Source organism: Bos indicus x Bos taurus, chromosome 8, assembly GCF_003369695.1.
Source record: "Bos indicus x Bos taurus breed Angus x Brahman F1 hybrid chromosome 8, Bos_hybrid_MaternalHap_v2.0, whole genome shotgun sequence".
NCBI classification, from domain to species: Eukaryota; Metazoa; Chordata; class Mammalia; order Artiodactyla; family Bovidae; genus Bos; species Bos indicus x Bos taurus.
Window position 1 is genome coordinate 95050341 of NC_040083.1, and position 17450 is coordinate 95067790.

Genomic DNA, 17450 nt, shown 5'->3' on the forward strand with positions numbered 1-17450 from the left:
TCTACTTATGAAGAAGTATTAAATGAAACTCTTCAGGAGGAAGCCTGGGGAGAGTGGGATAGTTGTGAGACAGCCCTTCAGGAGGGGAACAGCATGTCATTTTTGCTTTAGTACTCCCTTTAAATGTCTTTCTACATCCTTGCAACTAGCTGAGGGGGAGTAAGAGAGCAAAGCTGTCAGACCAGCAGCATCTTAATTATGGAGATTAGAAATATTTTATGCAATTGACACAGCCTCTTCTAAATTACATAGTATTAGGGGAAATGACTCTGTCTAATGCCAATGAGAAAGAAAGAAAGGAGCTCTGAGAAAAAGAACAGGTGGATTTTGACAGTTTTTCCAATAAAATAATAATAGTTGGGGGAAAAAAAAACTTTAAAAACCAGTCTAATGCTACAATTTTCATAGCCTGAAACAAATCTCTTAACAGAACTTGAGGGAAGCTGGGAATGACTGTAGCTAAGCTTCCAGTTGCTAGTCCAGCCAGACCTCACTGCCTCCCTCCCCCGCTTCCCCTTGGTTTTGCTCTGCAGCACCACACTAGAAGACAAACTATTGGAACGCTTGGGAAGTGAGCAAGTTGGTGGTTATGTCAGGCTTCATTCCCAGCTAGTCTATGTCCTTTGCTCAGTGGGAGAAATATCAGTATCCCCGAAGTGGCACCTTGGTATTCTCACAAAGTTCAATTACTTCCCATGGTCCAGTAATTTCCTGCCAGGCATAGGAGTATCTGGTTCTATAAGAATTGAGACCCATTGAGAGCATCCTGAAGACTGAATGCTTTGCTAAGAATATGGAGGACTCCTGTCAATCATACTTAGGCATCATTTTGCTGAATTGAGCAGGGGAGTTGATGAGTAGGGGCAAGAGCTTCAGCACCTACTGTTTTTATTATTTAATTTCTCCTTCCTCTAGACCTCCTTGTAGGATATCATCACAGTGATCTTTTTAAAGTGAAAAGCTCCTTTTACTATCTATTTGTTCCAAATCCCCTGCTCCTTTTGCCTGTAGGAGGTACAAACTCCAGGGTTTATGGATGCTGGTGGATAATGCAGATGGGAGAAGCTGGCTCCTGTCAGAAAAACTTGAGAGAGTGTTGGGAACTGTATGTAGAAAATTGGAGAGCTCACGACAATACCTCCCATCCTGCACACTCCTCTCACAATGTGACTTTGATATTTCAGTTGAAGGTGGGATGGTGGTCATATCTATGGTTTCTTCCCTTGAATCTGGATGGGCCTATGACTGCAGCAAAAGTCATGCTATCTGCTGTCTGAGGCTAGGTTATAAAAGATAATGCAGTGTCAGCCTGGTCCTCTTGGGATGCTCACTCTTGGAACCCAGCAAGGAAGCCTGGGTCACACAGTAAGTTCTGGCCAACAGCCAACAGCCAGCCTCAAGTACACCAGACGTGTGAGGGAGAAGACTTTGAAATGACTCCTGACCCATCCACTGTCTGATTGTCCCTCTGTGAGAATTGCCTAGCCGAGCTTCCTGAGTCCCCAGAACTATGAGAGGTGATCATGAATAGTTGTTGCCATTTTAAATCACCAAGTTCCAGTTTGGTTTGTGATGCATCAATGGATAATAAGCACAGCCAACAAATCTTACTCATTTCTTTTTGTGTGTGTGTGGCCATGCCATGAAGCTCATGGGATTTTAGTTCCCTGACCAGAGATCCAACCTGGGGCCTTGGCAGGGAGAGCTCGGAGTCCTAACCATTGGACTGCCAGGGAATTCCCAGATCTTACTCAATTCTAAACTTGCACTTTTGCTTAAGTCATTTTGTGACCTTGAACCTAACTCCTGTTCAAGGACCAGCTTAATACATTTTATAAACATTGCTTAATAGTGCTGTTTCTCCAACATTGATAGGTCATTTGGGAGGACCCTGTCCTCTTGCAATTATTTTATTAAAATATTTTAATACTTTTAAAAAACAATACTTGCTTTTGTCAAAACTACAAACATTACAGGAATCAATAATCAAGAAACTCTCTCCCTTCTGTCTTGCTCTATTTCACTCCAGTTTACCTCCATCCCCTCTCCAAAGGTAACTGCTTAACAGAGTCATACATATTCCTCACAATCTCTTCTGCAAACACACACACACACACACACTTCACATAAATAGAATTCCATCACAATACTGTTTTATAAATTGCTTTTTCAGTTGATGGTTTATTTTAGTTATCTTTCTGTCGGTAAATACTAATCTATCTCATACTTTTAAATAGCTGTATAGTATTTCCTATTATTTACCCAATTGCTTAATCAATATTCTCTTTATAGACCCAATGGACTGTAGCCCACCAGGCTCCTCTGTCCATGGAGTTCTCCAGGCAAGAATACTGGAGTGCGTTGCCATTTCCTTCTCCAGGGGATTCTTCCCGACCCAGGGATTGAACACAGGTCTCCCACGTTGCAGGCAGACTCTTTACCAGCTGAGCCACCAGGGAAGACTTACAGAAATTTAGGTTTTCCCAAACTTTTCCTTATTAAAAACAAGACTCTACTGCTGTTACATACATTCCTGGGAGAAGAATTGCTGAGGTTAAAAAAAAAATGCACCTTTTAGCTTTCGTGTAAATTCTTAAATTCCTCTTCAGAAAGAGTTAACTATATTCCTATCAATAGTATATGAGAGGACTGTGACTTTCTCTGACACTGGATATTATCAAGCTTTTAAATCTTTGCTGGCATTTTAGGTGAGGAATAATAGCTCCTAATTTTTTTAACTTACAGTTTTATTATTAGTGAAGTTGAGCAGCATTTCACATTTTATTAGTCCCTGTATTTCTTTCACTGTGGATTTTGTCTGCTATGCCCTTTGCCCACTTTCCTGTTTTTGTTTTTTTTTTTTTAAGTAGGAGTTTTTTTGGTATTATGGATACAGGCTGCTATAACAAAATACCATACACTGGTATCGCTTATAAGCGATTTCTGTGAGAAACAGAAATTTGTTTCACACAGCTGTGGAGTTTGCAAGTACAGAATCGAGATGTCAGCACATCAAGGTTTTGGTGAAGGTACTCTTCTGGGTTGCAGATCACAATTTCTTGTGTCCTTACATAGTGGAAGGGTTAGGGAGCTTTCTGGAATATCTTTTATAGAACATTAATTCCATTTGTGAGGGCTCCATCCTCCTGACTTAAGCACATCCCAAAGGCCTATACCTCCTAAAACTGTCGTCTTTGGCATTAGGATTTCAACACATGAACTTTGGGAGACATTCAGATCATAGCAGGAGGACTTTCACAAATCATTTTGCAAGTACTACTAATCTATTTGTTGGTTGTGTTTATTTATGAAACTTTTTGTATCAAGGAGTTTTAAAAGAGTTATGTAGTTGATCTCTTTTACTAAGGCTATGGTGTCTTCTGGACTTCCCAGATGGTACTAGTGGTAAAGAACCCTCCTGTAAATGCAGGAGACTTAGGAGACTTGGGTTTGATTCCTGGGTCAGGAAGATCACAGAGGGCTCCAGTCCATGGGATCACAAAGAGTCAGACATAAATGAAACAATTTAGCTAGCTAGCTAGCCATGGTGTCTTGCAAAGAAAAACACTTTCATACTTACAGTTTTATATAAGTAAATAGTTTTTATTTGGTTGTTTCATAAGAGAAAAAGCCAAAATTTTTCAAAAATTATTGTTTAATATTTCAGATAATCTTTTCTTTGAGATATTCTAAGCATTTAACTTACAAATCTAAATTTCCAGGAACTCATACTGAGAGAATTCATTCATTCATTGAAGAGATGTTTATGACACATTCTTGGGTACCAAGCTGTTTTCTAGGCTTTCAGTACACAGTGGGAACATGTCTAGTGGAGTTAATAATAAAAGGGGGCACAGGGGAAGAATTGTAATGTAACAATTTTTTTAGGAAGCAAAATAATCTCTGTGCTTCTGAGTTTATACAGCACATGGACTCATTGTTCTCATTACATTTGAACATAACATACTCTAAATCTTGGCTTAAATGTCTTTCCACTTCACTAAAATATAAATGACTTAAGAGCAAAGAATGTCCTTCATTCATCTTTGAATCTTTGGCATCTAGCTAGTATCTGATCATTATAATGGCTCAAGAACTACATTATGAAATAAATGGATTTCCCTATTTTACAAATTGCCTCTTTCCTTCTCAAATGAATATTCATAATCCTGCCTTCCTTCCCCTTCTTCCTCACCCACCACCCCAAAATAAAAGCCCACACTGGGCTCCCAGGGCAGTTCAGTGATGAAAAGTCCACCGACCAGTGCAGGGTACACATGTCTCGGAGCAACCACAAATATTGAGCACAGGTCTAGAGCCTGTGCTCCGCAACAAGAGAAGCCATCTCAATGAAAAGCCCGCGCACCACGACTAGAGAATAGCCCCTACTCTCCACAACTAGAGAAAAAGCCCATGCAGCAATGAAGACCCAACACAGCCAAAAATAAATAAATAAAATTATATATTAAAAAAAAAACCCACTAGTTTTATGTTAGAAACAGATCAAATCCCTGGAACTCAAGCTAGCATTTTTGTTTTTGTTCAGTCGCTAAGTTGTGTTCGACTCTTTGTGACCCCATTGCAGCAAGCCAGGCATACAAGATACTTAATCAAATGCGCTTAGTTCATAAGAGAGACTCAATAAAAGAAATTGGATAAATGAATATCTACAGATTTTTAAAAAATGACTTTCAGAAAAGTAATAGGGAAGTGCCACACCCCTATGAACACAAGTTCACAGCAAGTATTTTTAGAGAACTTAAATGTTGTTTGATCTTGTAATGGAAATCTCAGTGAAAATAAATAAAAGCCAGAGTTTTTAATTAAGGCTGGTGAAACATCAACTTACAAGTGTGGGCAAGAGCAAAGTTGCAAAGCTAAGGAATAATGATTCTCACCAGGAGCTGACTGGGAACAATGTTTTCTTTTTCTATCACATACCTGAGTTCAGGGAAGCTCTTTTCCAGGGTTTCTAACTTCAGGGTTTAACTAGGAGGCTGGGATACATTTCAATCTTTTCAAATAGAGACCTGATCTTGCCTCTCTGGTAATGAGTGAACAGTCACAGTCCTTTTGGTTACAATTGGTTTTCACTTTTGGAGCATTTCCCAGGGGTGACATGGGAATAGCTTGGAGGAGGAGGTTGTGAGACAGATCTGGAAGCGAGGGCTCTGCTGAGGGAAACGTGCTCTTGGTGGGATGTGACTGTGAACACAGTGTGTGCTAAAATGTAAATAACACAGCCAAAGCACCTAATACCACAAATCAAAAAAAAAAATTTAATAAAGGACTCCTCTGCGCAGTTATACACATACACACATACACACATCTAAATTTCTTTTACCCCCGCCAAACCTGAAATCATGTGAACAATGAGTTGGGCTTTATTAACATCTGGAAAGAGCATTAGTTCCATGTTTTCCCTAGGTGAGTGACCAGCACCAAGCCCTCCATTTGAAGCTGGAAACACTGAAATTCACACGGCCAATTATGCAATACTAGACCACTGGGAAGCATTTCTGGCTGGCTCAGCTGGTGATCCGATTTTACCCTGCAGCAGCAAGATTGATAGACCTTATAATTTTATTCTGGTTAGTGTAGATGCTGTTCTTACATAAGTTTTTTTTTTTTTTTTTTTTTTAACTCTTCTTTTTCTCAAAAGAAAAAACCTGAGTCCTTCCCAAGTGGTTTGCCCCAATGACATCTCATGGTGATAAGATCAGTACCCCAATCACCAGCTAGAGTGATCCTTTCACAATTTCTGAATTTGATGTAGTTTAATTTCATTGAATGCTGTGTGAGCTTGCTTATGAGAGCGAATGAAAAGGAACAGAAATTTGCCCCCTTCTATATCATTCCTTTTATGAGGCTTCTTTGGGCATGAGGGAAAGAGACTCATTCTTCGAAGGTACAGAATATCAATTGGGGAGCTGTTTCTCTCATGCTAATGACAAGGTATAACTGAAAAACATCACATTCATATGCATATATGGTACATATACATAATTAGTATATTTACAAAGCACCTAGCAGAACCTTAGAACTCTTAGTTCCATTAACCCTTAAAAGGAAAACTGAAATTCAGATCTGCCCAAGCACAGAGGAACGTGCCCATCATCCTTGTCTAGGAAAGACACCTCCAAAAAATATGAAATGAACTTTTTTTTTCCTGAAGCACTGCCAGAGTCTGTTATACATTTATCAGCTTCTGCAGTTCTAATTACAAAATAAGCACTAGCTACTACATAGAATAACTACACTAGCCAAAAAGATTTTTATAATCTGAGAGAAATTCTCCCATATTGATACTGCTAAGAGAAACAAACTCCCCTTTCCTTGATTATAAAGAAGCAAGACAGATGGCTTCTTGTTTAAGACTGTAATTTTACTTTCAGCCTCCTTTCTCAGTTAAAAAACAAGATGTACTTTGACGCTTTGAGGGAAAATCTCAAGGGAAGGTTTTTTTAAATTCCTGGTTGCACTGAATAATTAACAAACAATTGAGAGCTGATAAAGATACAAAGGAGAAAATGCTATAGCTTGTTTTCAGGGAGTTTATAATCTAATTGTGGAGTTCACAATCATAATTGGGACCAGAGCCATTGAAGTATTATTTTTTTTCACTTCTATGTAATGGCCTAATGGTTTATGGTTGATCCCCTGATCAAATTGGAAGGGAACATAGGGAGAATGCAGAGGAAGAATTAATAATCTCAAGCAGTACTTACTGAGTCCTTATTGTCCTACTGAAAATGACATATTAGTTGCTTAGTCATGTCCGACTCTTTGCAACCCCATGGACTGTAGCTCACCAGGCTCCTCTGTCCATGGAATTCTCCAGGGAAGAATACTGGAGTGGGTTGCCGTTCCCTTCCCCATGGCATCTTCCTGACCCAGGGATGGAACCCAGGTCTCCTATATTGGCAGGTGGGTTTTTTACCACTAGCGCCACCCGGAAGCCCCTGCTGTCCTACTGGCTGCTTTCATACAGTGTCTAGTCTTGACAACAGCTCTTCCTGGCCATCCTTATCACCTGTTTTTCACAGAGCAGGAGAAGGAGGCTTAGAGAAATGATTCATCCCTGGTAACAGACCTAGAGAATTGAAACACACCAACTGTGAATTCCTCTTTGGCCTTTCCTTTGGTGGTCTCTGGGTTCCCATCTTGACTTTCTTTTGCTTAGATTCCCTTTCAATGCACCTGAAGTCAGCTTACTTCTGTACTGTTTCCACCCCCCTTAGCTTTTGAGTAATCTTTAAAATTTGTTGTCTTTCATTTGGCAGTCAGGCCTTCTAGTCCCCCTTGCACCTTTGCAAATAAGCTCCCCCCCCCCCCCCAACTGATTCTGTCTTTAAGACATTCTTTGACAGGATGAAAGGAAACACGAAAAGGTTTAAAATAGTGCCTCGTACGTGGTTCTCTTAATATTAAGCATGATCTATAGTTTTATTCCTGCCACATTTTAACTGTTCTCATATCATACTTTCTCAACCTCTTGGGGTTGTAGTTCTTGAAGATGGTGACAGCACTTACTCTTAACTTGCTGATACTGCCTAGCGTATTCACGGAACAACAAGGAATTTTAAGAGAGCAGGAACTTTGGCACTTTTATTCACCTCTTTTTCCCAGTGCTTGTAAATTACTGGAACTTAGTATGCCTGCGGTATACATATGTTTTAATATGATGAATTAATTCTCATTTGTGTGTGTGGACTATTCTGTGTAAAGTTTCGTTAAGATCCAATATGTCTCTGAATTGAGAGACCTGGAGAATTTTTTGCCTTTTCCTTATTTTCGTCCCTTTATAACAATTTCGACCTTGGGTGTATTCCATCAAACTCCTGGTGCCTTCAAGGCTTAGTTTCCACATCAGCAAAATGGGGCGAATAGCAACAGAGGCTTATTTCTCCTTGTCCCCTATCACATAGTACTTCTCCACGGGGTTACTGCGTACGCTTTACTCTGGATAAAAATCAGTCACCTGAGAGGTAAGAAACCATTAAGGTCCTCGGGTTGCAAGCCCAATAGGGAAACAGAATGACAGCTCCGCAAGCCTCGCCGGTGCTTCCCGGGTCCGGAAACAACCCGACCCCATTTCGGCTGCGAGCCTGCCCAGCCTTCGTGTGCCCCAGCCTCAGGCGCCCTCTCGCGCAGAGGTAGCGCTCTGCCTCGGTGCCACAGCTAAATGGGCTCGGTACCGCGCAGGCTCCGACGCGCGCCGAAGGGCCCGGCCTAGTTTTGGCCGCAGCCGCCCGACCGCCCGCGCGGCGCTGCACTGGGGGCGGGGAGTCTGATGGGAGACGCGCGCGGCGCTGAGGAGGCGGCGGCCCGGGAGAGGGAGCGGGAGAGGGACTGGGCGCGGGAGGCGGGAGGCGGGGGACAGGGGGAGGCGCCGCCGCCGCCGCCGCCCGCCCCTTTCCGCTGGGGAGCAGCTGCAGTAGCAGGAGCGGAGTAGGAGCCGCGCAGCTACAGCCGCCGCCGCTGCCGCCGCCGCCGGGGGATGTGGTCGGCGCCCTCCCCGAACCGCGCCGCATCCTGAGTACCCGCCGCCGCCCGAGCCGCCGCCGCCGCCGCCGCCGAGTCGTGCGGAGCCAGGCCGCGCCCTCCCAGGGCGCCCGCCGGCTCGCATGCCGAGGGGCTCTGGGGCGTAGCTGCGCGCCCGGCGCCGCCTCCGGGCTCCTCCGGCCCCGCCATGGGCTGCTGCAGCTCCGCCTCCTCAGCCGCGCAGGTGAGGGGCTCCCGCCTCCCGGCCGCCCACCCGGATGCCTCCCCCGCGCTGCGCGGCGGGCGCCAACCGCCTTCCACCACCCGCAAGCTTCCCTTCAGCCCACCAGGCACTCCAGAGACGTCCCCTACCCGCACCTCCCCCTGTCCCGCCGTTGCCCCCGCGCTGGCTCCCAGGGCAGCCGACTGGCAGGCGCCTCTGCGCGGCCCCCGGGGCGCCCCTTGCAGACTTGGCCGCCGCCTCCTAGTCACACCTGAGCGGCGCGTCCCGCCAGCCCGCAGGTAGAGGCAAGAAGGACGCCTGCTCTCTGCCCCAGGTGGCACCCCCTCTTCCTTCGTCTTCCGGGCCTGCCTCCTGGCTTCCCACCTCCTTGGAGTCCGCCCGCTGCACATCCACAGACTATCCTCTGTGCTCCCTGGAGGAGTAGCTCCAGCTTGGGCTGTTCGCCCCATCTCCCACCTTATTACAGTTTCTGCTCTATTGGAGATTCTGTCCCTTTTCTCCTGCCAGCAGACCCTGGTCCGGGTTCAAGCGTTTAAGCGGATCCCGGAGCCCTCCTACGACCCGGTTTCCCAGATTCCAGCGGCTCGCCACCCACCCCATCCCCCCTTTGTGCCTTGACCTCAGACACCCAGGCCTCTTCGCACACCGAGGCCCCTGCGGGAGCGCGGGGACTGCGCTGGGAAGGAGATTGGGCACCTGGAGGGTGACGGGAGCGTTACGGAAACTCCCTCTTTGTTGCCAGTGTAACAGGAGGAAGAGGTGCCGAATTTAGTTTTTCTGTGGGCACACTGGCTGAGTGTTGTCGCTGAGGGCTGAGATGCAGAGATTTCTCCCAGCGCCTACCCTGCCCCCATCCAAATTTCGCTAACCTGCCTCTCTCTCTTGCCAATCGGAGCCCTTAACCTGGATGGAAATGTTTTAGACAACTGTATAAGGATCAGATGTAATAGGACTTGACTGCTGTCCGCTAATAACTGAGAGGACCTGTTTGTAAATTACCTAATTTAGTGGATTAGTGAGTGTATTTACAAATACGATAAAAAGCAATCAGGAATACTGCATCAAACTGTCTGGTGGTGGTGTATGAAAAATAGGCTCTGACAATGCCTGGGATGTAATCTCACAGTTTCATTAGCGTAGAATTTAACTATGGTCTTGGATTTGTTTGTTTTGCGGGGGAGACAAGGGCTCTTGTTTTTAGAAATAAAGGCTTGTCGGTTCTTGGTGAAGAAAAACGCTAGTTTTGGGGAAAAAAATTCCTTCAGAGATCTAGCATCTGTGATAATGCCAGAAGTGTTTTGCTACTGCTAAATGACTATATATAACTCAGTTTTAAATAACCTGCATACTTGTTCTGAAAATCTGAGATCTGTCTGAAAATGACTGGAATTGCAGATGAATGGAGGACATCTATGTTTTATTAAGTATCCATCCTAGTTGTCCATTTCTTTTTTGGGTGTTTGCTTACTCGTGTTTTTTTTTTTTTTTCCTTTTCCTATTAGGATCATAGTCAGGCTGATTGGCTTAGTTAAACCTTACTGTTCAGTTAGAATAACAAAGAAAAACTATAAATAGTGGTGTAGGAGGGAGAGGTCTGTAGTTTTCATATTAACAGATAAAGGTGTGGAATCACACAATACCTTTCAACTGGTTAGAGGTTTTCGGGGAGAGAGAGGATCTAGTTGGGTGCTGTTGGTCTAATATTTACCTAAATATTATTTTGACAAACATGGTATCTTTGCTGTTGCCTTTCTCTGAAGAATTGGTTTACTATGCATCCTCTTTTGGACATGAAATGCCTTAGAGACAGGAAAGTATTGGATAGTTTATGGATGGCTTGTACCGTGTTGATAATCAATCAAATTTGGGAGGGATGGATGCTGGACCCAAACTCTACTTAACAGGTCTTGCATTTGACTAGCTCCACATCTTACTTTTCAGAATGCTGCCACATATTTTCCTTGTTTTTTCCTCTTCTTGCAGCCACTGTTTGCTTCATGCCGTGTTCTACAGACAAGACGAGTGTCATGCACCCTGAGGGGTGTGTTTTTTTTTTTTTTTTTTTTTGCCCCTGTGGTTTCCTATAACCAATCAACAGCTGTCACATGCCCTTAAGTTCAGCTTTAGGGACTTGTAGTGTCCAGTGGAGCATTGAGGAGCAGGTTTTGTGCCAAAAAGCAGGTCATCATTTTTTTTTCTCCCTTATTTGAGGTTTTGATATCATTCTTTATTTGAGAAATGTTATCAATCTGCTGTATTTTAATGCTCCTTTCAGGAACATCATCAGTTGGGATAATATAGTATCTATATGTGTTGTGTTGAAACCAAATAGGGATGCAGCTGCACATCTTCTCTAAATGTGAGCCTCCATATCACTATGAACTTCTCTAAGAGGCCTGGATTGTGTTCTCAGGCACAGTGTTTCTTTCATCCCTTCTACTGGATTGTAAACTTCTTGAATATAGGAACTCTTTTTGTTTTCCGCATATTTGTATTCACTGCAGTGCCTTACTATACCTTGTACATGATAGTGGCTCAGCAACAGTCAGTGAACAGAATATAGATACACCGATGGGAACATTTGGCTGGCAAGTAACATTTAATATGAATCCAGCCCTGAACCATGTGCTGTTTCACTTCCATGAGATGGTGACTAATGTCTCCAAGCCATCCTCTTCTAAGTTCAAATTTGAACTGTTTAAGTTAAAATTCACTTGCCTTTCCCACATTCCATCCTATTCTTTCAATGGGACTGTCAGTTTGCAAAATTGAGCAGGTTTTTTTCTTTGCTACTGGTGCTCCGCTCAGTGCTTATATTTTAGTTGGAGCAGTGGCTAAAACGTCTTAAAGGAGATTGTCTGCAAACTGTAATGATAACCTGCACAGCACATCAAAACAAACGCGCTTTGTGGTAATCTGCAGTTCAGCTTAGCTTTTCTCAGTCGTATCGTCAGCAACTTTAAAGCCCTCGCAGTTTTTATCATTGTAAATACGGTGTGTTTCCTCTTTGTAGTAGGGATTCACTTTTGAAATATATATAATTTATTTTTCCTCATAGTCTCTTGCTATACTGTAGGCTCTCATAAAAGAGTTATTGTCTTCCAAATTGTTTCATCTCTTGTAGTCTGTTTGGGTATTATTTTCATTTTCTTGGCAGTGTCTCAATATCATAATTTGTCTTCAAAATAATTATCCTGTTTTTGGATTTAGATAAAGTGTCACGTTCTATACCTACTTGTATTTCATTGTTTAAGGAGGAAATTATTGGCAAAATTATTTGTACTGTATCAGATATGTGTCTAAGAATCTTAAGAACTCTTAGAAATGTTTATAGAACTCTTAATTATGTTTTGTTTTCTTATTAGTGACCACTGCAAGTTACTTGCTAATACTAGTACTTGCTCAAGACAAGCCAGTACATGATAGCCTTTGCCTAAAAATCTCTTTGAAGGGAACATAAAAGTGAGATAGTCTTGAGTTTCTTTTTACAGCACTAATCCTCCCTAAGACTCTTAAAATTTATTCCCAACTCTCCATAATTCGTTTGTTCTGTTATAACCTGACATAATTTCTATTCTTGTAATGTTAAACTTCAAAGTTCAGTCGTAAATCTTCAGATTTATGAAATGTTCTTTCCCATTGACAAACCAGTTTGAATGAAGGAAGCTTTTGAAAGATTACTTAGCGAATTGTCAAAAGTCTTTGTCGTTAATGGCTAGATCATTATTTCTCACAGTAGTGCTTTGGAAGTCAGGAGATTTTGCAAGTGCTCTGAAGTTCTGTGTCCTTTGGTTCTAACCTTAGAAATCGTGAGCGGGATGGAGGATAATCTTTCTCGTTGAACAAACTGCCCCTAGTATCTGTCTGTTGGAGAGGTTGTTCTTGTCTCTGGTCTTGTCCCATGTCGTCAAATTGAGAGCTCCATATTTAATTGTGTTTTTCTAGCTCTTATGTCTTGTCTTGGGTTGAAATGAAAAATGGGAAACAATCAAGTGGTTCACAAACACTGGTTAACTTTTAAGAATGTTAACTGTTCTTTAAAATAATTTTAATAGTAACTGTAGTCTCCTGCTTTGTGGAATTTGAAGTCAGGGGTTAAAAGTGAAATTTGAAGAGTAGTGGGAATTACCAACAGAGACTAAGTTATTCTGTGAAAATGTGCCCAACAAAATATACCTGTTCTAACTGAAACAAAGGATCGTAGCATGAAGACGATTTTTGTTTCTGAATACTGCGCTGTTAGCATGTGCTGTGCTTAGTTGCTCAGTCGTGTCGGACTCTTTACGACCCTGTGGGCTGTAGCCTGCCAACTCCTCTGTCCATGAGGATTCTCCAGGCAAGAATACTGGCTGGGTTGCCATGCCCTCCTCCAGGGGATCTTCCCAACCCAGGGATCAAACCCAGGTCTCTGGCATTGCAGGCGGATTCTTTACCATCTGAGCCATCAGGGATGCCCACGTGTAGAAGATCCATTCCTTAAAATATATAAATCAATGTTAATATTAAAATTGGCTGGAAAGTAATATAAAAACGATGAGACTTTTTGTATAGCTATTTTTCACAGCCTTTTTCACATTTCAACTTCTCCAGTAATTCTGAAGTCGACTTTACTTCCATTTACAGCTGAGGAAGTTGAGACTTGGATGTTAGTTGAGACTTGGCTGAAGTCTCAGAGCTACTAAGGGATCAATCCAAACTTTACCCTTGTCTTGAATCTGAGTCCTGTGCTTCTGTTTCTGTGTTCACATATATGCTTCCCATATCTTAAATTGCAGTTCATTTTATCTTTAGAAAAGGTCCACTCAATAACATTGTGAAATAAGGAATGTCCAAGTTCAAGTCATGCCATTTTGAACTTGCTGCAGTTACTAGATAGGGAGCAACATGATATAATAAGCAAAACTAGTCCAATTAGAAAGTTCCCAGGCTTAACAAATACTACCAAATACTATTTGATGTGTTAATCCTATCATTTAGAAATGTTGTTGGCTTGGAGGATAGTTATTTTTAGAAATATATGACCATCTCATGCGAAGAGTTGACTCTTTGGAAAAGACTGATGCTGGGAGGGATTGGGGACAGAAGGAGAAGGAGATGACAGAGGATGAGATGGCTGGATGGCATCACTGACTCGATGGACGTGAGTCTGTGTGAACTCCGGGAGTTGGTGATGGACAGGGAGGCCTGGCGTGCTGCGATTCACGGGGTCACAAAGAGTTGGACACGACTGAGCGACTGAACTGAAATGACCTGATTCTGTATTATATGCTGCTACTGGTAATTGGTTTCATGTCTGACTCTTTGCGACCCCCATAGACTGTAGCCTACCAGGCTCCTCCATCCATGGGATTTTCCAGGCAAGAATACTGGAGTGGGTTGCCATTTCCTTCTCCAGGGGATCTTCCCAATCCAGGGATTGAACCTGGGTCTCCCGCATCGCGGGCAGACACTTTACCGTCTGAGCCACAAGAGAAGTCCTTAGTAAATGTTATGGAAAACCCCAAACAAACTTTCTGGCCAAGTCAATATTTTGCTATCTCCTTCCTCCCCAACCCCTTCCTGTAGAAAGGAGAATTATTTCAGTTTCATAACTTTGACTCAGATTTTTGGGACTCTCAGGACTATTAGAGATAAACTAGAACTACTGTCTTTTCTATTGAACTAAACTGGAATGTAGAGATATGAGGTCTGAGGTCAGAAAGATACATTATGAGGTAACTCAAACTAGAAACCTACTTAGTCACTCTGTCTTTTTTTTTTTTTTTAATTTTGGCCTCTCCAGGAGGCATGTGGAATCATAGTTTCCCAGATCCCTGATCTTAAACCAGGAATCAAATCTACACCCCTTGCAATGGAAGTGCAGAGTCTTAACCCAGTGGACCATGCTGCTGCTGCTGCTGCTAAGTCGCTTCAGTCGTGTCTGACTCTGTGCGACCCCATATTCGGCAGCCCATTAGGCTCCCCCGTCCCTGTGATTCTCCAGGCAAAAACCCTGGAGTGGGTTGCCATTTCCTTCTCCAATGCATGAAAGTGAAAAGTCAAAGGGACCATGAGGGAACTCCTGAAACCCACTTAGTCCCTTAATCTTTCTGTAGTTACCATTAAGTCTTATCTTTGCAATCTTGATACCACATTGGAAACACTTAAAAGCGTAAAAAAACAAAAAACAAAAAACACCACATGAGTCCTGGATTCTCCTTTCGGAGATTCTAATTTCCTTGATCCAGGGGTACTTCTTGGACATCAAAAAGTTTTAAAGTTGCCCTGATGATTTTCATGTTTTGCCAAGGTTGAAAACCACTCTTCCATACCCTTTCTGTGATAATTCCATTTCCTTCTATGGTTTTAGTTACAACCCATTTGCTGACAATTCTCAAACTAAATTACTGAACTGAAACCAACTTTATCCTGGCTTCAAAACTGTATATCCACCTATTACTTACAACTTCCACTAGAATGTCTTGTAGGCAACTCAAAGTCAGTGTGTCAAAACTAAACTCAAAGTATGTAGACACAGATAGACACATCTTTTTCAGCATCTTTGATTCACTGAATGACACCAGTGTCATGGTATGGAAACTGGAAACCTGAGACATACAGGAAACCTGCTTCTCATTATTCCATATCTAGTCACCATATCTTGTCTCTTTTACCTTCTGAATTCCATCGCAAGTCCCCTAGTCTAAGCTTCTGTCATCTCTGGCCAGAACTTTGCTTCTAGGTCACCTCGTATTCATTCATGCTTCCTTCCAATTTTTCTCCACACTGCAGTCCAATGATTGCTTTAAAAATTCCAAAGCTGTGTGGGGATTGTGTCCCCCACCTACCTGAAGCCCGTTAATGGTTTCTGATTACTCTTAAGACAGAGACCAGAGTCAACTGAAACTAGCCAGCTGTGCTTTGTGGGCTGGTCTCTAGCTCTCTGCCGCGTCGCTGTCAACTCATACCATATTTCTCCTTAATCTTTGTAATCCAGCCTCACAGATTCTTCAGTAGACTTTGTTTTTCTTTTAGGGCTTTGCACATGCTTTTCACTTGTCCGGGAGGCTCTTTGCTTGTCTCCCTAGTCTTTGGCTGACTGATACTCATCCTTCAAGTTTCAGCCTTAGAGTCACTTGTTGGGAAAAGACTTCCTTGATCCTTCAAACTAGGCCATGTCTCCTCATTAAGTTCGTATAGCCTTATATATTTTACCTATGAACACTTAAAGCAATACATAATTATATGGTTAATATCTAGTCCAGAAGTTGCAAAACTACAGCCCATGTGCCAAATCTTTGTATGGCTTGCAAGCTAATAATGCTAAAAATGGTATCTGTATATATTCAGATGGGTGAAAAAAGTTAACCATCTTGGCGTGAGAAATTATTTCATAAAAATTATATCACTGAATTTCATCATCCACAAATAAGGTTTTATTGATGCAGCCACACTCATTCATTTATACAATGTCTATAGCTGCTATTATGTTACAGTGGCAGAGTTGAGTGGTTAGTTGTGACAGAGACCTTGTGGCCTGCAAGTGTAAATATTTATTCTGTGGCTCTATGGGGAAAATGTTTGCTGACCTCTGGTCTAGACTGAGCTGATGAGGAGAGGCACCATGTATGCTTTGTTCATTGCTGACATTCTCTATGCTTAGCTGGTACCTGGTACATGATAGGTGCTTGTGAAATTTGAACTTTGAAATTTGAAGAGATTTGAACAAATTTTCTTTCCTTCCATGGTTGGATGTGGATGAACTCCAACCTTAGTAACTCTGATGTTTTAAAATTTAATATAAAAATTTTTTAAGAGGACAAATTCTTTCTGACCTTGCCACATGGCTTGCGGGATCCTAGTTCCCCAACCAGGAATTGAACCCAGACCCCGGCAATGAAAGCACCGAGTCCTAAGTACTGGAACATCAGGGAATTCCATAAAAGGACAACTACTTCCGAAGAAGATTCTCAACAGAAGTCTTAGCAGCTGTCTTAAGCAGCTTGTCTGTTGCAGGTATACATCTCATGTGTGAAGCAAGTGTATTTGTAAAGATGTGAGTTAGAAGGTGAGTTGGTGATGGACAGGGAAGCCTGGCGTGCTGCAGTCCAGGGGGTTGCAAAGAGTTGAACACGACTGAGTGACTGAACTGAACTGAAGTTAGGGGGTGTTAGTCTTTTCCCCTTTGTGGACTCCTTTCTGATTTCATATCAGCTGTACAGTAAGATTTACGTTAAAACTTTTGGCTGATAAATTGCTGGAATTTTTTGGTGTGTGTGTGAAAATGATATTACTACAGTATCCCACAACCAAATATTTAGACATCTATTTAGTAAGGAAACTGTTAAAAGCTATTTTTATCCTAATTTTTGAGGTTGTGAGATATGCTGTAAATTGTTTAACGGAAGTGTTTGATTTCTGGATACATTATAATGTAAAATAAGGAAAACAGCAAAAAGATAGAAAAATTGAAAATACATGTTTACTTTGAGATATTCAAGTAGCAGGGAAGGTATTGAAGTGCCTTCCTTTTTTTGGTAGCATTATGATAATGGTAATGGTAACAATCACAATTTTGTAAGATTTTTCATTATGAATCACTTAAGTATGATTCAGCTTTAAGAAATGAAAAACCATAAATCTAGATAGCTAAACATTAAGGGAAACGTCTCTTACAAGTTGAGAGGTAGGCTGGCTTCCAGCTGGGTTAGTTCTTTGGCTTGATGACATAACATCCACAAGG

General features: G+C 42.2%; 1 protein-coding gene across 4 annotated transcripts in view; it reads left to right on the plus strand.

Annotated features, from left to right (window-relative positions):
* Positions 1-8405: 8405 nt before the first annotated feature.
* SLC44A1 (solute carrier family 44 member 1) overlaps positions 8406-17450 on the plus strand; it is a 231399-nt gene continuing 222354 nt past the window's right edge. The window contains exon 1 of one of the 4 annotated variants that reach the window (XM_027550433.1): positions 8406-8728. In XM_027550433.1, coding sequence (XP_027406234.1) covers positions 8693-8728 — 36 coding nt within the window. In that variant the 5' untranslated portion in view covers positions 8406-8692. The remainder of the gene's footprint in view (positions 8729-17450) is intronic. The other 3 variants (XM_027550435.1, XM_027550434.1, XM_027550432.1) reach the window with 3 other exon arrangements.